This window comes from Malurus melanocephalus, unplaced genomic scaffold (genome assembly GCF_030028575.1).
Source record: "Malurus melanocephalus ecotype Western Australia unplaced genomic scaffold, MMel_1.1 scaffold_46, whole genome shotgun sequence".
Lineage (NCBI taxonomy): Eukaryota > Metazoa > Chordata > Aves > Passeriformes > Maluridae > Malurus > Malurus melanocephalus.
Genome location: NW_026623278.1, coordinates 50,082 through 71,497, shown reverse-complemented (window position 1 = coordinate 71,497; position 21,416 = coordinate 50,082). Strand labels below are relative to the sequence as shown.

The following is a 21,416-nucleotide window of genomic DNA, read 5'->3' as shown; positions in this document are numbered from 1 at the left end:
TTCCCTACTGGTATGAATGGGTGAATGGGCACAGCTACARTTTGGAAGAGCTGTGTCAGCATTTGCAGGGAAGCTGGCTCCTTCCTTTGTCTTAGCTGRCTGTTTATTGCCTTTATTTGCCCARCCTCGTGTGAACCACTTCACTGGGGGATGCTGCTCTTCAGTATTAAAGGACTGTGTTTGTTCTCTCCAGCTGATGCCACTCCACAGGCAGTGTACAAGGGTTATTAAGGATATTTGCAAGTACTTACATCAGCGTATTCATGGAAGGCAGAGAGCCCAAGAGCCTTCCAGTAAGAGCTGGTGTCAAACTTCACCATGTATTTTCCTTCTACAAACTGTTCTTCTGTCGTGAGCTCATGAATCTCCCCAAATTCTGTGGTTTTCCTGGAATGATWAAATATCTGTGTAAACATTTGATACTGTCATTTAGATGCTAAACAGAAAGAGCCAGTGTGAAATATTAAATAGCAGGGGGCCAAATTCTACATTGAGCAGTTTCCAGTCATCTGAAATAATTCCTTCTCTCTATGTAGTGCACGTTTCCATATTGCAGAGTCTGTCCTTGCTACCAGCTTACCCGTATATATCACAAAACAAATCTGGCTGGCTTAAGGTTCCTCTTTTAATATAATGTTTAAGTTGTACCAAATGCCCTCTTGAACCAAAGGTTACTATCTTAGGAGAAGGATTATCATGATGACAGGCAAGATACCAAATCTCAAAATAAAACTAAGGAGAGAAGACAAATTTTATTGGAAAATTATTTTGCTAGTTATTAGCACTGAGGCTCTGGGGTTTATTCCCATACATTGGTGTGACTTTATGTGACCCTAAGTGGTAATGTCTTGGAAAAGCAATTTAGCATCACAAGATTATAATAATTTGAATTACAATGCCTTGGTCAAAGAGCAGGGGCATCTTCTGCTGGGTACCATATAAATGAGCAATAGGAATTCTCAGCTTAGAGATTATGTGCTCAGCTCATAACAAAAAACTGTGGATGAACAAACTCCAGCAGCAAGAAGGAAGTAGAGCTGTCATTGCACCATATTTGTTTGAAAAGGAAGTTTTTCAAGCTTTGTATGACAGCTGTTTCAATAGATACATACTTAGCTCCTATCCCCATTTGTCTCTTTTCCCTCCTTTTATTTAATAACTGATTTTTTAATGTTTTTGTGAAGAGGTCTCTTCATGCCGAAAATATTTATTTGTTATTTATGACACTTCATAACCACATGATATAGGTGAAGAAAAATGAAGAAAGCCTGGACTGGAAGAACCACTGGAACTTTCTGGTCTTATGGCAAGGAGTAACTGCCTAGGCAGAAAACAAGCTCGAGGAGGAGGAGAGGAAGTGGGGAAAGCAGTGCKGCTTATCTGAGACAGAATCAGTTGTGCTGTTGGGCTTTTCTTTCCCAGCCTCTTTCTCCTCCTTCACATAATTTTATATCTTTGGTTAATGGTGATAAATAAAAAAGACAAAATGACAGAATTTTTGCTTAAATTAAGAGCTAACAGGATTGAAAGTACCATAGTAATTTTCATTTTTCTTAGTTGTCAAGACTGACAAAATCTCACTGGCCCAATACAAGTGTAATCAACTGCACCCAGGGCAAACCAAACCTGCAGAGAATCCAAGTTCTATTTGAAACAAGTATCACAGCCCTTTTGTAAAGCGTATGCATCTGTTTTCTTTTAGTTTAATTAGTAATTTCTGTTTTAATCTATATTGCATAAATAAAAGGAGAAAGTGTTAATTTCTGAGTGTCCTTGAAGCTGTGAAACAGTTATTGAGATCCTGCAGAAGAGAAGTTAGAATCTACGTACTTCTGCTTACAAACTGGATAGTGTAGACACAAACCAATTAAAAGGAAGAATGGTGCCTGCCTCAAAATCTTTGTTCAGACAAACAAATTAGTTTTAGTTTGAGGAAAGTGTGGCTGCAGCTGGAATGGTGCTTTCCTGAACGGGTGCTGCCCCAGAGTGGCAGATGTTGACCATCCAGGAGAGCTGGAACACTGGGAACAAGAGCTCAYTTGAAAAGGCATGCCCGCTACCAGAAGTTACTGGCACTTTCTTTATCTTCATTATTAAGTGGTAGCCATTCAATGCAAGTGTTCTGACAAGGAAACCCTTCAGCATTAYTGCTGCACTGACAGCCAGCAGGACAGTGTGTGATTCAGAGCTTGGAGAGGATTAGCACAAGGCAGAGCACGCTCAGCATTCAGCGCTGGTAGCAAATTCATGCTGCGGCTGCTTCTGAACAGTGCTTGTATTTCTGTCTGAGTGGGAGAGTAAATATAACGTGGTTCCTCATTCTTAATGGGATGTGGACTGCCAGCATCTGCTCTAAGATGGACAGATAAGTTAAAAAAGCTGTGCTTTTCCGGTTAAGTTACAATGGCACCAGCCTAGACAGCAATCCTGATCCTCTTTTTGACTATCTGGACCTTAGCTGTCTGTTGTGGCCAGGTTAAATTTACACTGTCTGTACAATGATGCTGGTGAACTCTTCAGACACATACTGCATTGAGATAAACTGTGCTCTCAGCTGCAGACTGCTGACAAAATATCTCAGGATCATCAACTATTATTTTGGTTTTTAAAAACAAAAAGAGGAGGGTTGTGGAATCTCTTTTTTTTTTTTATGATTTGTAACCTAGGTCACATAAAAACTATGTTTGGTGACTGCAGCTTTTGAACTACCTGACAAGACCTTGATTTCCAAAATCTTGTGAGGAATGAAAAGGTCAAAGCTAGTCATGGGAGGAGCTCATACAGAATCCAAATCACATGCTTCCCAGGTCTCTGTGCCMTAAACCCTTCCTCAGTGTGTGTCTCAGCTCAGGTTATCTCTTACATATTTTTMGCTAGAGTAATTTTGAAATAAGCCTCTTAATAAAGTCAGCTCTTACTATGCTAATTCCCCCCCAACCCCTTAAATACCATTACTCAAATTCAATCGTTGCTAGCCACATTTGCTTATTCCATCAAGTGTGTTAGTRCAGCAAAAACAAGCAAACAAAAAGGTAWAAAACGACTACAATAGACACTTGTACAAAATGTAACTTTCCCATCTGTATCTGCTAGGTACTGTAACTTCAAAATATTATTCACYTGACAGGAACATTTACATATTGTGTTCCTGGACTGCATTCATAYTTTCAGCTGTTTTAACAAAGGGAAATTCTGGCTTCCCCAAAAGGATAAATTGTAATTGCGTATGAAAASCCATTTCAAACAAGTGTCATTAGCCAGTGTGAAAGGTATCACTATAAGCAGCCTTGGTTAAGATGCAAGTCAAGGAAAAGGTCAAATCTTTACCTGCAATAAAAACTGTGATTTAATGTTCCTTTACTGCCATYTCCAGTAAAATGGTTATCACTTGCCTAGGGTTAATCTTCTCAATTTATATTTAAGAAGTGATTTGATTATTTTGAGCATTCAGACCTAAAGTGTCAACAGAAGTTGCCTGAGAACTACAGGATTTTTCTCCTTTGGCTTGTTGAGAGCAGCATTGCTAACCAAACAAGAAAACACCGTTATGCCCCAAAAGTGAGGGCATTTAACAGCAGCATTACATTTATCCTATTACTCTGTAAATAGTATTTTGTATTAGATGTTAAAGAGCRCTTGATGAAGCATTTTAAATAATATGGTTTCATAATAATGGAAGAAATACTCACTAGGATAAGGCGTTAACCTTGTCTCTGTTTTCCTTGGAAAAAAGGGTGTCTTTTTAATGGAGTTTCTCTGTTCATTAAAGTATATAAATCCATTTTAAGAGTAATTTGTTCCTAGGTTCACACTCAGCATTTGAGAGTGAAGTTGTTTGCTTCTTTTTAAATGTTGTAAACTTTCTTGCTACTTTTCAATGGAGAAAAGTAATTCTTGTTTTTTATTATATTAAAAAAAACCAAAACATTCAGCTGTAGAGAAAGTTATCTCTCCTTGCAGTCTTCTTCTCTGGGTATTTTTTTCCTGCAGCTTTTATGTAAATCATGCTATAAAACATCCCAATAAAAGACAGTTAAATGTACTGTGGACTCCTGTCCATCCTTGTGCTTGTCATTCAGTGCTTGAATATTCTGCTGCTAMTGGACATTTCTCTTGAGTTATTTAAAAATGTGATTCAACGAGTTGTTGCTATGAAAGTTAAATTTCTGAATACTTCAGCTATTTGATTGTTAGTAAACTGTGTTCTGTTACTGATACACTTCTCCCAGACTGAATGTATTACTGTCTGACCCTCTGTAATGTCCTAAGGATGCTTTGTAGGTATTGAGCTGTCATTCTAGCAAAAGACATTCAGAGCCATAGAAATGGCCACAAACAAACACTGAGATTTTGTTTATGTGTTGTGTTACACCAGGACTCTCTAAACCTTTCTGGTCAAGAAGTTTCTTCCAACCAGCACATTTGTTACACAGCAGAAGCTGAATAATGCACTCATTATTTGCCTGTATGCAGACAAAGCTTGCAGAGAGGATTTTTTATGTGACTGCTGCAAATAAAGCTCTRTATCTATTGCATATGAAGATAGGTTATTCTGGTTTACCTATGAAATGCTGGGAAATAGGCTTTGTTGTTTTTTTTCTATCTATAGAAAGGAGAGATAATAGGAGGAAAAATTAAATATTAAGACTAGTGCCTTACAAAAATGAGATGAGCATATGAACATATTTTGCAATTAGCATTTCAGTCATGGATAAGTTCCACATAAATCTAATGGATTTTCGACCAGAATTTATGGCTGTTAACGTTGATAATGTGGCACTGCTGTTTTGATCAGAGCTCCATTCTGTCAGCTTCTCAGTTGTTTGCCTGAGGCACCTGGAGAATGGCTCCAGAAGACCACACAACTTACCCAACAGCAAAATCCTGCCAGCTTCCATCTTCAGCCTGTTTAAAAACTTTAACAGCTACATCAGACGCAGGACTTCCTCTGACTGCATCCAGCACTTTCACCATAAGAGGGCATTTGGAATCAACAGAGCCATGAGACACCTTGGAGAAAGAAGAGGTTATATAGGAACTCTTTACCAAGCCTGCAAAAACCTTCTTCCAAAGGAAAGGTGGTTTCTAATTGCAGAATTTCTGTTCCCTTAAAAGTAAGTACCAAATTCTATTCAAAGCTAGTTTGCAAATATTGATTTCTTAAGCAGGTTATCTTGGAGCTTTGTACTGATAACTTTATTACACACACATGCACAGATTGCTTGATCAATATTTAGAGTTGCATATGACTCTAGGAAAATGTTATTCTGTTATAGCCTTATAATGAGATCCCAGATAAGAAAATAGTAAATTCTTGTAAGTCCAGACAAAATATGATAGCTAGGGAAACCAGAAAAGAAATACCTAGGATATTCTAAGGCTGAAAGAATTTTCCGTTAGGCTTCATTATCTATGAGGAATCCTTAGTCATACTTCAAAATATTTTTTAGTGCTTTAGAGAAGCACTTGTTTGGCAAAGCTCCCTCTTTATTGAAGATACAGGATGTGAGTCATGAAGAGACAGAAACAAGCAGAAAATAAAGGTCATACCTCCCAGACCCCTGACCCTTCCACAATACCTCAAAATAAGTGGCAAAAAGGAAAAGTTTTAAGAATTCTGAAGATGCTGTGTCAAAAAACCCCAGACACAGCATTCTGGAAAAGCCCAATGGTTACAGAATTTCATGGATGAGGAGGATGCTAGTCATCTATAAAATCTAGATTATCATTCTTGTAATGGTTGAGTTTGAATACAAAGAGACTCACCAATGGTGCAGCTTCAGAGAAAAATACCAGTCCAGCTAAGAAAACAAAGAGCACAGATTGAAAGGCCATTCTGCTTGCTGTTAGTGAGCCTTGGTGCCAGCAGCCAGGAGCTGAGGGGATTTGGGGTTTTATAGCCAATCCAACAACAAAACAGGCTGCTTATTGGGTGCCCATATGACTCCAAAACTGCTGATTCTGATTATTTGCTTAGTAAATAGCCCAATCCTAGAGTCAGTCCATGAATACCACTGCCCATTGAAGTCAATGGAAGGACTGCAGGATCACTAGAGCAAAGAAAATAAGTAACGGACACAAACATGACCCTTGCCTGGGGAGATTACACTCATAKAAAGCCCTCCACAAAATAACACAAATGACCTTTGTTTGCCCAGAAATCCAACCAGTTCCAGRAGAACTTCTTTACCTTGCCTCAGGTTGTGCACAATAATGCCCCAATGCTTTCTCTGCACCTGTCCCATGTTTCTTCTCAATATATTCAGTGCTTTCTGAGGATCAGATTCAACATACAGATGCAGACTGAGTAGGTGGGTGATGGGGTTTGATCATTGTCTGGTTCAAGCAGTGCTAATTGTCCATGCTGGAAGATAGAATCCCAAGCAGTTTCCCTGCTTATTGGCAAGGGACAATGCCTTTGTTTTGAGACACAATTGACATGGCATCTGACACAATCTGTCACTCACCMGAAGTTTCTAATGATTCATCTTGCCCAGTCTTCAGGTAGACATTCAGGTCTCCTCTTAAGTCACTGGGAAAAGACCTGTAGGAATCTGCCTCCCTGGGAGGCTAATGATGCCAGAAATGTGAAATGAGACCTCACTTACACCATGTACCCCAGAGGGAACCAAGGCAGCCAGCAAAGCCTGGTAGCTTTTGTTAACAGGTTCTAGTTGCCAAACCCTTATTATGCTGGGAATGTTATTGTTACATGTACATTTATATATTTCTACGTTTATATATGTACATATGTACATTTCAGAGGTTTTTCAGGGGTGAACTCAGCACCAGCCTAAGTTGGGAGAATTCAGCTAGGGAAGATGGCATGGTATAGTTGGTTTGCTTCAGCTGCATCACATAAAAATTGTCCATACTGTACCTTGTGCTAGGTAAAAGACAAAGAAACTGCCCTGTTTAGCAGTTGCTTTCCCCCATTTTCTAAACAACCCTGAGTCCACACTTCTCAGGTGGTGACACTCGTTTTTCAGTGATTTCACAGTATTCTAAAAAAAAAAAAAGCAGTTTTCCCCCTTAACTTGAATAGGATTATGATGAAGGTCTTAGAGAGAAATCATGGATGGCATTCTCAAGAGACTTTCATGCCTTCAGGCTGCTTTATGCAGTACTTGTCTTTAGGCAAAGTTGATTTTTGAGAAAAAAATCCATAATACAGTAATCTCCTGAACTGGTATCAAAGTGCCCTTTGTCCTTACAGCAAAGCAGGCTGATACGTAGGTAACATTCTACACACACTTTAAACACACACGTAAAAGTCAGTGCAAGGTGCCCAGCAGTAACAAACCACGCTGCAATCTCGCGCTTGTGGGTTGTATTCAGATCTTTGAAAGTTAAATGCTGCTCTTATATCTGYGCACCAGCATATTACTTCATTATTTTGTCCTCATTATTTATAAATATTTCTCTGAGGCAATGCAACTTTGTATGTCTGGAAGAGAAATAATCTGTATTCTAGGGCAAGCAGACTGTCCTGAGTTTTGCTGTCAGCTGTTCTGCAAGGAAATAATGCCAAGGAGTTAATTATATTGGCACTTGTCTGCATGAGGAATTGTTTTCCTATGGGAGAATTACTTAAAAAATAATGATTGTCTTCTAGGTTTTCCTGCAATGTAGCAGTTTCTGAAAAATCAGGTCTACAGGGATAGTACATTTCAGCTGTCCATATTATCATTTCAGCTGTCCATATTATCTATTTTGCTTCCCTCTTTTATAACATTGATCTTTTGGCAGCTGTTTTTTAGAGAGAATAATAAGCATGAAAAATTCTAACTCCAGCATGATTTTTTTCCCTTATCTTGCATTTGCTGTTGGTTGTTTTTGTTTTTGTTTTTGTTTTTGTTTTTGTTTTTGTTTTTGTTTTCTTTTTAAACTCTGACGATCCCATACATATCCCAGACAGGGACTACTAGCAGGGACACTAGTCTGAGTGGAAATTAGACTTTGTGTGTTTGTGAATATCCATTCACATATTCTACACACAACTAGATCATTTCTATAAGTCTTAAGACACAGGTAGGTTCACTAAGAAGGTAAAAAACAAGTATCTACTGTATCCCTGATCATGAAGCATCTAGAATTTATACAGAATTCTGTTAAAATCCCATGTGAACCTAATTTAAAATTACTATAGACTAGTCAAAACAATGCTAGGTAGATCTTGCTCCTTCCATTGTACAAAGCCTCAATTTAATATCACAATATGGTAATATTTTCCATAAAATCTATGTGAAAGCTCAGGGATTTGGAAGAGCTGGCTGAGAAGAAGCATTCTTCCTTTGGAGAGAATCAAAACATGATTGTGGGAAGGGAAAAGGAGAAAGAGGATGGGTAACTGCTGAGCATCCAACAGGTGCTGATTGTTCTGTCTGTTGTTGTCAAACCTTTTCTATGCAATAGGATTCTGGAACTTATATAGTGAATAACTTATCTGTCTTATCTCAGATAGGACATAASAGAAGGTGAAATGAAAAGGGGCTAAGCTCTGAGTTTGAAGTGGAACTGGGAAATTCCAGGCCTTCTGAAAAAGCAAGGAAACTGCCATGAAGAGCAGGAAAAAGGGCAGCTTCCAGAGACTGTTACACAGCATGCCATGAGAATAGCACAGAGCAGTGGCATAAATACCATTTTGTAAGGAAAGAGTAAACCGAGTTACTGAAAACTCAACAGAAAGAGGATATTTAGAGAATATTTAGGAATCCTGGTGTGGAAGGGAYACATATCTAAAACAGACATAGTATAAGGCTATACAGTGCAAGTACCTCGGATCTAGGGGACACACGAAACCCATAAGGAGGGGGGTCACCCAGCATACAAGGGTGATTAAGATGCTGGAAAAGAGAACTGCCAAGAGTCCCTGGTGTGCCCAGTAACGTCAGCTTTATGGAAACCAAGAAGTGTGAGACCCCCAGTTATGGAAAAATTTAGATAATCTTCAAATATGTGAATGTTTTAAGGCTTATCTGAATTCCAAATCAATTGAAGTTCATCTCTGAAGAATTAGGATTAATGCCTATTTCTAATGAAAGCATGTTCCCTGCTTGGAAGCATTACAGTTCAGGTCAAGAGCAAACATGTCCCGCTAATACTCTTGTTTATGTCAAGGATTTTTCCCACTGTGCTATGGCATTTTTCTCTCTCTTCCATGTAGTCTCACACACTTAGGCTTGTTTTACACAGATAAGCTCCTTATTCTCTGCTGCATTCCCTCCTGTTTGACTTTATTTAGAAAGCCAACTGCTTCTACGTGACCAAATGCTCAGACAGGCTGGAATACCTGACTTTGACCATAAAAACCAGTAAGCTTCTCCTGTGACATTGGAATGAAAGGCCCTGATAGATGGTAAGCCATTCAGTAATCTGGATAGAATTCYCTAGTGCTGCTCAAAGAATTAATGAATTCCTGGGCTCTGAAAAAATCCTTTCTGTAATATAGAGACCTGAATGTGACACCTTTTCCYACTTCTCTGGAGTAACATTCCATAGGGACTTACAGGAAAAGACCTGAGATTTACCTCTCAAAGGAGTTTGCCTGAATTTTCTGAACTAGAGTCAAGAACTCTATGAGTTTTATTGCAGGTATCTACCAACTGAGTTGCTGTGGCAGARCTCTGGCACATCAGGAGAATGCTCAATGCACTAATTGTGTGAAGCCAGTGAGAAATTTTCTATTGCTTTCACTATTTGCTAATCATATAACATTTCCCCTCCCTGCAAAGCCAGGGATAATGCTTTTCTAATTAATAAATGCCCTCAGGGTGGTTCATGTTTGAGCTTGAATTTCAATTTGTAAAGAATGGCATTAAAAATGGTGGCATTTCAGGTATGCATGGCATTTGCATGTTTATCAGCCTTTTTAATTTTAATTTTCACTGAGGATAATATCTATTTTGAGTTTTAATGATCATTCTCAGATTTCTTTGTTCACAGAACTAACACTGCCTATTTTAATGGAAAGTGAGGAAGCACTATTGATCTTATGAAGAAAAATAAGAAAAGCATCCCTATTTTSTATCTTAAATCAAATCCAGTTAATTCAAAAATTAGGAAGTGGATACTGTTAGCAAACAATTTTGAAGACAGATGGGTTGGGTTGGTCTTGAGGTACAAAATCACAGGGTTTTTTTTATAATTTCCAAGGTTGTGTCCAAGGAGCATCCTGGGACATAGCTTGAAGTCCAAAAAAAGAAACATACAAATAGATGATTCTTGCTTTAGGRCATTTGTAATGTATGAATTCACCTGGAACGTGTTCATCTCAGCCGGCTGTTGCTCTGAAGCATTTAAATTCSAAGGTCACTGGGCACTAATCATAACTACTTCATTAGCTACCCCTATAGGTCTTGTGATTTCTCAAGAACAAAYTTCTGTTATTCAATTTTAATATGTATTCATGTCTACATATTAATCTATCAGTCTAGACAAGTGATTTAAAAAAGGAAAAATCTAATTTAGTTTATGCACAAAGCTAACTGGATGTCCTTGTGCCAGACTTAATATTTCCTGTGTCTGAAAGATGCTGGAACTTGTCATGAGAACAATGTTTTTAAAGGTCAATCTATTTATAAGTAAAATGATTAGGTGGTTGATATTTTATTTTTTCTTTGGTGACATTCTAACAGTAAGACATACACAATAAATCTGCAATGTGATGCAAAAGTTTCTGACAGCAAAAAGAACCATTAACAGAGGTCACTGTTTTCCTAGGATCTTGGCTAGGCTCTTTTGAGAGTGTATGATATTTTTAAGTGAATTTCCATCAATTATCAATTTTTTCTCAGTGGRCTGCAGATGTCAAATGATTAATTAGAGCAGACATGACAATTAAAATCTTCCTCTAKCTATAATGACCAAAAGAGGTTCTGTAGGGTTAAATTATATTTTTTTCTTAGGTTATATATATTTGTTAAGCTATCACAGCTGTGCACTTTGCTCATCGTCTTGCTGYTTAAGATTGTAAAATGCTGACTCTAGGACACTTCATTCTGGTACCTGAATACAAACAGGTGTGAGGAAATGCCTGTTTTTCCATCATGCAGAGCCACCTGGGTAGGCTTTTGAAAAGCTTCTGCAAATTTGCACAGGGCCAAGTTAGCCACTGGTTAATGGCTAATCATGCTATAATGTAATTTGAATTACTCAAGTCTCTGTTCAGTGGAGATCATTGTACAGGTAGATCCCCACATGGACACTCACATGGATGCATCTTCCTTGTGAACTGTGGCTGTGTGCCCGTGAGTGACTTTTCATTCTGTCACGTGTTCTGGGCCAACCAGACCATATATCCCTCCTGTCCATCTGCCCTACCTTGTAATGGGATCCCCATCTGCCCTGCAATAAAATCCCCTGGGCATGTTGTTGAGTGGGAAGTTACCAAGTGACAGTGACAGTCACACATTTATGCCTTTCTTTCTATTGATTGAACTGGTGCCTGCTTCCTGCCAAAAGCTCTGAGGAAATGCTAGACTAATCATTTTATCTCATAAACAGAGGTCCTGTTYCCACCACAGGCTTCACTGAACTTTGGCATCAGCTTCCAAGCACATTTACCAGAGTCACTGGTCTGACAAAACCAAATGAATGCCTCGTGAAAATGGATATGAGAGGAAACAGCCTTGTATCTTTTAAGGGACAAAAAGAAAGAGGTATTTCAAAAAGGAAGGGACAGAACAGATCAAGACCCCTTGTATAATACATTAATAATGTCTGTATTTCCTTTYYTCCTTTTCTTTTTCCTTTTTGTTCCYCCTCAAATTTTAAAGGCAAGAATAAAGTGTACTACCACATTTCAGGGAGAAAAACTTWAGGGCTAGACACTTTTATGATGCAAAACCAGCAGAAGAAAAGAGTTAATAGCTGTTTTAGACCAGCCACTGGTTGCAGATTTTTTTAGTTTCCCTGAGCCAAAACCTCTTGCTAGTTCTGCCTGTAGCAGATGAAAGCTAGMTCTGTGATCCAGGTAGGAAATACTTGRTAAAGGCATACTAAATAAAAAAGAGTATCTTTTAGGTAGTGTTTCTCAGCATCTGTGGTTATATCCCCCTTTACCTACTGCCAGCCAAGCTGGGAGACTGAATTCCTATCACTTGCTCAGGTTTATAGTGCAAACTTGTGAATAGTTTAATGCAACACTTGCTGCAGATAAAAATAGCAATTTCTTTTGTCACTATCTCTGAACTAGTTCAGAACACCTCCTGTACCACAAAAAAATAAAATAAATATCAGCTGAGCCTGCAACTTAGCTGTGTCTATGACTGTTGTGCCTCTGTTCCAGATCTATAACCACAGCTTTTACAAAATCTTCCTTTTGCAGTTGAGGGGCATTTTACCCCTGCCTTGTATTCATGTATTCTCCTTCTGGGGAACATTTAGCTTTTCTTTCTTGGCCTGCACAGTACATAGGCCCCCACAAACTATTGCTGGGAAACTGTTCTGTCTCTGGACTGTTCAGAACTTTTTTGCATCCAAGTATGCTTTGTCAATAACAGCAGCAAAGCAGAGGTTGTTGTGTCTTTAAGACAAACTGAAGCGGAACAACAACCATCTTATCCAACAGACCCTCTGTGTTCCATACAGTGTGCATTTTCCAGGGGGTCAGACAGTAGCTGGCTGACAGCAGCCAGTTAGGTCTCTGCTAGAGTTAAGAAAAATGGTCATTGCCTGTACTCAGGTCAGAGGGAGGAAGTTTGAGTTCCTGACTCCCAACAGCTTGCTTTACAAAAGTTCATATTTTAAGGGTTATATAAAAAAAATCACTCTGCCAGTGGAGTGATCCACATTGCTGGATAAGCATGGAGATTTTGGGGAATTATTCCCACTGCTTATTGTCATGAGATGTGGAAGTCAAGCATGAACTGTGGTTGCTGTACTGCCCTTCTAACAGTAGCTCCCAGAGCAGACCAGTCCTGCTCCTCGAGACCCCAGACTTCCTGCAGAGCCGATCTGGGGCCACACGAGGCCTGATGTCCCTAAGGAGGCCAGATAGTGCCCTCCCTGTTTGTAGGGCAGCACTGTGCTCCCCTACTACTACAGGGTGCAGAGCACAGGATCCCATGTCATCCTGACAGTGCATCACAGCCCATAATATTGGAGCCACTGGAAACCAGCTTAGGGAAATATGTACTGGTAAACTAAATTCGTTTAATCCCCTTCATCTCTGTGATTTTCTCCTCTAAGCGTGATTCAAAAGAATTTTAATCCCTCTCATGTAGGCCAGAAAAGGCACCGAGGCCAGCAGCTTGTCCACACCTAGCACAACAGTTGCCACACTTTATGTTCACATTCTGCCTTAACAAACTCTCAAGCATAGACAAACAGACAAGTCCTTCGAATTGCTTGGATGCCTCAAAAAGCTTTGAAATGTCAGATCAAAATCCTTACCCATCCTTGCTAACTAGCATTCTCCCTCAATAAAGGACGAAAGACTCATGCACTCTGGATGACTTCCTTTATTCTGCTTTCCTTCCTGCCATTTAAAAGATTTCCTCTGTCCTCAGAATTGGACTTTGCCATCCTGTTGGCTRTTGCTTTGAACTGATGATTTCCAATGAGCTTGACATCATTAGCTGTTGGGCTCCTGGTGGCAGGGAAAAAGCAAATTTTAGCTTTTTCTTTAAAGATGATACTCAGCAAGTAGGTGCTTTAGTCTTTGAAAAATGATGAAAGAAGCATAGCCTGAGGTGGGAAAAACCAGCAAATAACTCCCGCCCACRACTATTATCTGGGGAATATTTGACTATAGACAGAACTGTAGATCTTTTATTAGTATCAGCTTGATGAGTCTATTGAAGTCCCTCCACAAAGTACAAAAAGTCACATGGAAAGAGGAACACATACTAATTTCGTTCTTTCTTTGTGCCATTATGTGAGGAAGGCTGTAAATAGCAGAAGTGTGTAATTGCAAGTCACAGTCCTTTTCGTTGAGCAATCTGTCTTTTTTTTTTTTTTTTTTTTTTTTTTTTACAACCAGAGTTGCCATGCAGAAGTTGGGGAAATCTCAGTGCAGGAATGCACTGAGTTATATGTGGCTGATGAGACTTTTTGGCCCCTCTGCTTGGAGTGCAAGTGCAACACTGTGCTGAATACACCCTGCAGAARTCCATGGGTGCTCTTGCAACATCTGCTAGTACAGGTCAAATCGCTTTGAGAAACCAGTCCCTGGGCTTTTTGAAAGCCAGAATTCCCCCAGCTGTTCCTTTCACACAGCCACTCAGAACAGTAGAGAAGCGGTAACAGAGTTCCCTGTTCTGYACTTCCTCTTTGCCTATCCATCAACTCCTTCCTGAGGGGACCCTTTCCCGTGGTCCATGGCAGGGCACCCAGCAGCTATGGAGCTCTGCAGGACCCTTGGACAGACCCTTCCACCATGGTTGGTTTGGCCCAGGAATGAAGAACTCCAGCATCCTGGAGCAGAGCCATGTTGCGGTACAAAGARCCTCTCTTAAACAGAGTGCATGGGTCAGCACTGGCAGATCTTGGCTGCTCAGTTTCAGAGCAAAACATTACTGTAAAAACAAAACAAGCAAGAACGTGCCATGTCCTTGGCTGCAGATAAACCCAGCAAAGCAAATTCAATCCCTTTAAAATGTAAATATTAATTTAAACTTTCATTTTAACGGCACCCTTGCATGTGCTGCCCTTTGGCTGGAATACCTCCCCTCTCTCCTCTGCTGCTGGGCAGCACTGTTGGGATGGGAGGCCATCCTTTCCACACTAACAAATTGCTCAAGGTGGGAGGAAGCTGGCATTGTAGGAGTCTTGTCTCTGGGTATCACCACATGTGCAAAGGAAAAGGCACCCGAGTTGGACTATGGGGAAGAATCTGCTGAATGCCAAGCAGGCCATGCAGTCTCACCAGGCACTSCAAGATGTGGCTGAGCCTGGCTGCTAAGCAGCTTTTAGAATGATTTTGAGATGCCTCTCTGCCCCAGACTCACAGCAACACTGCAAAAGATGATGTCTTATCTGACTGCTTGACCTTGTAGTAAAAAAATCACAGGAAAAGGAAAAGGTAAGAAAAAGAACCCCCCAAAAAGGTAAGAAGGAGATGGAAATAAGAGGCTGAGGTATAAAGAGCATGGTGGCAGGCACCTAAGTCATACTTTTTTTGTGATTTTTATGAAAATAGCCAAAATTAGGAGAGGCTTGAGGCATGCTGACACTCTGTTGGGTGCAGAATGTCTCTCAAAGCTAGGACAATGAAGACCAGTGGCTCTAGGTAAGGATCACTGCAGAAGGATTACACCCTCCTGCACCACTCTCTGATCATCTCTGTGACATTGTGGATCTCCCAAAAAGTTGACAATTTCTGCTTGACTCAACAGTCAAGAAAAATTTCCGCAGCAGTTTTGGCTGAATARTCCCTTCCACATTCCCCCTTCTGATGATATATGATTTTAATGTGTGGGAATGGACTTCGTGGCTGTGTGCGTCTGGACTAATCTTGTGTTTCTGTGACTAAAATTTACTAATTCTTATAAACAATTTCATTTCTCCAACTGAGCTGGACCTTGGGCAGCTTGAAATCCGGGGTCTGCACTTACATTATGCTGAAAGACAATTCCCAGTATCTGGGAAACCTGTTTTGCCTGCCCAAAGAAGGACCTTTTTTCATCTCTGCCCAGCAAAGAGAGGAATTTTAAGTCAACCTGGCTTTCCATCTCAGTTTGTAATTCTGTTGCTAAGTGGCAATGAAAGAAGATTATCGGATCATAGATTAACAGAAACCTCTATTCARTGCTCTTGTGTAATTATACATTTCAGTTACTTATTTGAGAACTGAGCTTTAGCTTCTGTGCTCCCACCTCTCAGCCTCACCCCTCAAGAGATTTTTATCCTCAGGGGCTGATCAGGATCCTGATAAACTGACCCTTCCTTTCCACATCCAGCCTCTACACCCTGAGGTGGCTCTGCCTACTAAAATACCTTGAGGGTCTCTGCTCTCAGGGGATCTCAGAAACTAAACTCCTACCCTAGTCCTTCGGAATGATTTATTTTAGCAGAAAACGGGAAGAGTATATAAAATGGTTTCAAGTGTTCAGACCCTTCAGAGGTCACCCATTTGCTTCCTCCACTCATAATTTCCCCATTTCTTTGTCTCTTTTCCAAATTAATATGTTCCAATCTCTCAGGCAAAAGTGGTGAAACAGCATTAGAAARTGGAGGAAGACACAAGCCTGAGTGGTCAAGGTAATTATTAAATCTTAAGGGTGAACCTCTGGCAGAAATTGCTCSGAGTGGGGTTTGAAGGGATCACAGTGGAAAAGGCACAGAAAAATATCTGGCTAGTGTTGGGAATGCAGGCAGAAATGGAAGGAGAAGTCTGGGAAGAAGATATAGTTTATCAGCTGGAAGGAGAAGGTGGTAGTACACAGGACAGACATTAATAGAAGTGTGAGGAGCAAAGRCCTCCTGATGCTGGAAACCAGTTTTTATTATTTTAAGTGGAAAAGCTACACCAGGGAGAACCATGAAGGAAGAGGAGACAGAAGAAGGGCAGAGATGTGTGGGGACCCATTTCATGACTGAGTGGGAGGACAGAACATGAGCCAAGCATTTAACAGGAGCAGGGAAGGGGGAGGTTGGAGGAATTGCYTGGCTAAAATGTAAGTAAAAGGAAGAAATGACATGGAGGGATGGTGAGAAACAAGAGCTGCAAAAACAACAGAAGGGAAGGCTGTGTGGAGGGAGAGAGGATACACTTTCAGGAGGTGATGGACACAGACTGTCATGCAAATAAAACACAGAAAMAGAAAGCAGCAATGTACAGAAAAGCAAACCTGGTGGGAGTTCAATATGTCTGCTTTACAGGGGACAGATATTTTCAATGTTTTATGCTTAAGTCGTCAAGGGAAGCAGTAACTTAAGAAGCAACAAGGCTGAAATAATGTTTTCTGAGTCAGTCTCTGTATTTTGAACTGTAGCTGACATTAAACATGCGCTGCCTCTGTGCCTACACAAGACTTGGTGTTTGCAGGACATCCTGTTTTACAGAGCTTCTTGCAAAGGAGACACTGAGGTTTTTGGTTTCAAATTTTAGAAGGAATGTGAATACTCACTGTATCACTCTTTTTTTTCAGAAAAGCTTGTGTAGTTTTCCTGTCACCCTTTTCTGCTGTAGCTTTGCMTGTAGTTTCTCTTTGGAGGTAACTGTTCTGTTTTCAAACAGGACAGGGTGCTTGCTAAGATTGGTTTTAGCTGAGTGGCCCCAGCAGGGTAGCTACTGCCTAGAGTAGTGGGTCCAAAACTGGAACTCCTCTTGCTGGGATGAATCAGCCGTTCAAACACCAAGTAAACATTCASTTTATTGCTSCTACACCAGAACAGGTTTTTCCCAWGTATACTATGGCTCYTCTTCAGACTCAAAGAAGASMATTGGCAAACARTGGGAGGTGTTTGCTGCCCTTGAGGTTTGGGCACAGCACCCAGATGAGGACAGGATGTTTCTCCATTTCTTTCCTCACCATCTGAATTTATTAGATACCCATGAAAACTAACTACTAGGACTATGGTGGCCTTGCTAAATGCCAGAATATTCCTTTAAGACAGGGTGACTAATTAATCCCTCACCTTGTAATTGCATGTGCTCCCCTATATGACTGATGTGATTTACAGAAACTCCCAGTAGAATGACACTTGCCTCTCATCCCAGGCTGAGTTCTGCTTACAAGGAAAATAAATTTCTGGATTTTTATGGCGTCCTGGCCCAGATGTTGAGAAAACTACCAAGAGGACACTTCTAAAGCAAACACAATTGTGCCTTCATGGTATTTAGGGTCTAGTTTTGACCTTAGGYCAAGTTTAGTCACCTCTTACAAGAATAGGGAGGTAGAAAAAGAAAAAAAAAGCACCAATAACAGAAAAACTATTTTCTGTGGAAAAACTATAAAGCATGGACAGAAAAGAGGGGTGGAAAACATAATGTTTGCATAGCACAAAACAAGACTCTTTCTGGAGGGACATCTTGTGCTGTTTTGTGCAATATTTTTTCTCAATCTCTTATTTTTTGCTGTTAAAAAGTATCAACATCCATAATGGGACCCTTTCTAGAGGGTCACTGATAGGTTGTTCATTTTGATTTAGGGTGATAGCCATACAGAAACCACCACACAATGAACTGTGAATGCTGGGATACCTTTTTGTCTCCTCTTGCAGCTTGACTTACCACCTGTATAAGCACAGTGTATGGGTAGAGCTATCTCAGGTTAAAACGGTGTGAAGTTGAGAGGAAGAATGATGGAAATGGGATGGAGATTGTGCTTTGGAATTACTTGATGATTAGAGTGCTGATCCCCCAGGGCACTCTTTGTTAGCAGCAGTTCTATTAATCAGGTTGAGTGTTGTCTCTCGTTTCATTACAAAGTGCATAAAAACATCTGAAAGAAAAATGCTATAAGTGAGGGAATGAGGGGATCCTGAGGGTTTCATCTTTTGAGAGCAGGAAAGTGTTGGTGTGTTGCCAGAGAGCATATTATCTAAGAGATCAATGAAAAAAGCTGGGAAAATCATTGTTATTTGGAAGGGATTTCTTACCTATAGGAAAGGAAGGACTAAGAAAGAGAGACTGTATTGCAGTCCAGGACCTCGTTCTTTGTTCCCGTGGGCTTTGCTGAGCTCAACTGGTCACCTTTTACCGCCACTAACGATGTGTTTGTAAGGGAACCAGCACCCTTTCAGTGGCTGGAGCGGTGTCAGGGGCAGTGGGTGCCGTGTGAGGGCTGTTTGTCCCTGCGGAGGTGGCACCGCGTGTGTCACCGTGTCACAGCCCGGCCTCAGCCCCGGCGGGCAGGGGACACACGGGCCCCGGCTGCCACCTGGTGGCCGCAGCCACCGCTCACCTCCTCCTCCTCACATCCCCGGGCGTTTTCCTCCAATTCCAGGAAAACTACCTGTTGTTGTTGTTGTTGTTTTTATTGATTTGGTTTTGGTTCCGAGGCAGTGAGGTGGGAAATTTCCTGCGCAGAAGGAGGAATGGGAATGCAGTCCTGGGGTGCCTGGGGACGAGTGTGGCCAGCAGGCCGAGGGAGCTGATCCTGCCCCTCTGCTCGGCCTGGGGAGGGCACAGCTGGGGACTGTGCCAGTTCTGGGCTCCTCAGTACAAGAGAGACCAGGAGCTGCTGGAGAGGGCCCASTGAGGGACACAAAGATGATTTGGGGTCTGGAGCATCTCTCATGAGGAGGAATTGCGGGAGCTGGGCCTGTTCAGTCTGGGAAGACAGAGGGGATCTCATTAGCTCACGTAAATATCTCAAAGGTGGGTGCCAAGGGGAGGGGGCCAGACTCATTTCAGTGGTGGTCAGAGACTTGACAAGGAGTAATGGCTGTAAACTAACACTCAAGGTGTTTCACCTCAACATGAGGAGGAACCTCTTTCCATCGAGGCTGGCAGAACCCTGGAACRGGTCCCAAGGAGGTCAYGGAGTCTCCSTCWCTGYAGACATTCCAAACCCACWTGGACACATTCTTCTGTAACCTGCTCTGGATGACTCTGCCTTGGCAGGGGGGTTGGAGTAGATGATCTCCAGAAATCACTTACAAACCTAAAAATTCTGTAATTTCATGAAGGAAAGATTTAATGGTTCTGCTTTGTGACACATTACGCTGTTGGTGTCTCCTGGGAAGCAGCTGGTCATCTGTTGGTAATAAAGATAACAAACCAATTCTCTTATTTTCTTTTCACTGGCAGCATCAGGAAAACTGTCAGCTATTCTTCTGTTGCTGCAGTTCAGAAGCTTATGTGTGGTGGCAGGCAGAGCCAGACATAAAAAAAAATCCCCGCAAAAAAATCATTCTATTACCAAAGTAAACAAAAAATATGCTGAAGGCAGATTTYCCTTCTCTTTGAAACCCTGGTTTTCTTTTCTAATGCTCTGCAGACAAACTTAATGCACTTAGATASATATTGTCAAACTCCAACTCCTCTAAATAAAAAACCACCCGGTCTGCTGGATGAGTAGGCGGCACTGTGGAGTATTTAAATTCCTGTTGATCCTTTAATCTGGCTGTAGAGCACAGCAGGAAAAGGTAGATGTGGGAGAGAAACAAAGAGGGGTTATCAGAGGGGCAGGCCCTTGCAAAGGARGATCTCTCTGAAATGAACCCTGGTGGTACTAACTGCTGATTTATTTGTCATACAAATTCCTCCCAGTGCAGTGAACATTTCTCACRGAGTGTTTCTCCCTAAAACACTGCAGATAATTTTGTAAACTCAGACTAAGCAGTATGTTCAGCACATTCTCTTCCAGAACAATCTAAAATATAACAGCTTCTCTCCTTCTTCCACACCATCACATATTGTGTCACGTTGTCCTTTTCTGCTTATCTCAAATTTCAGCTGATGCAGTAAGAGAGCCTAAAATTGTGTTTATAGCAGAATSTCACTTCTTGGAAGCTTTCTACTTCAAATTATTTTATTACTCCTCAAATCACATCACATCAAGAATGTTTTTGTTCCATTCATGTGTCTCAAAAGTATTCTTTTTCTTTTGTCATAGATCAGAATACTCTTTCWCAATGAAACACCTGAATAAGATATCTGAGAAATAAGTAATGACAATCAGCATAATGTTGTGCCCTTCCCTTTGAATTTTGCACTGTGGATGCAGTGTCCCAGCTCTGTCCYCTCCTTGYCCACCCCCAGCCTACTTGCTGACAGGACAATGTGAGCAGCAGAAAAGGCCTCCACATTTTGCAAGTGCTGTTCAGCAATAACTAACACATTCCTGTGTTATCGACACKGTTTTGGTCATAAATGAAAAGCAGCACCACAGGAGCTCTGTGAAGAAAATAATTCTATCCCAGCCAAACACAACACAGCAGGATGCCAGACTGCACTAYGAGTTATAAGTGTGATTTGTAGCAAGGGGATCACAATAAAGGGGTGAGATCTTTGGTAAATGATACACCACAATAGCTCTTATAATTGTGTTAGTGGGTCTTGAAAGTTTATGATTTTTTAGCAGAATGTTTATTTAAATATCTCYTTCAAAAGACTTCCTTAATCCTTGAACATCCAACTATACTTCTAAACTGACGTGGTTTAATTTACAAGTAAAATTTTACTGTAGTTGCTTTCCCAGCTCCTGCTACTGTGTTACTGTCGGCAGGTCCAAGGTACTTATATCTTCTTTTAATKTGACCCTGGTTTGCAGGAGTTTTCTTGAATTTGAAAGGAGGAGAATACAATGGAAAAAGGTGAGGATTTGAAGGCAGCTAAGTTTTTTTTCTTCTTTTAACCCTATATTAAAATAAAAAAAATGTACTGTGTATCTCACAAATATTTTGAACTAATGTTTCGAAGTAACACAAGCAGAGTGAGTCAGGAAATTTATCAGAGTTTATAATTATAGTTGACTCTATTCAAGTTGYAAGGGGAATTTTCAGGTGAGAGAAGACCTAGTTCA

The 21,416-nt window shown here is 40.7% G+C and overlaps 1 protein-coding gene across 1 annotated transcript in view; it reads right to left on the bottom strand.

The window, feature by feature from the left end:
* The window catches only part of LOC130572937 (transthyretin), a 7,778-nt gene extending 1,897 nt beyond the window's left edge, over positions 1-5,881 (bottom strand). Inside the window, exons 1-3 of the mRNA XM_057364988.1 lie at positions 5,767-5,881; positions 4,871-5,010; positions 252-387 (exon numbers count right to left, since the gene is read on the bottom strand). Coding sequence (XP_057220971.1) covers positions 252-387; positions 4,871-5,010; positions 5,767-5,835 — 345 coding nt within the window. The 5' untranslated portion in view covers positions 5,836-5,881. The remainder of the gene's footprint in view (positions 1-251; positions 388-4,870; positions 5,011-5,766) is intronic.
* Positions 5,882-21,416: the final 15,535 nt, after the last annotated feature.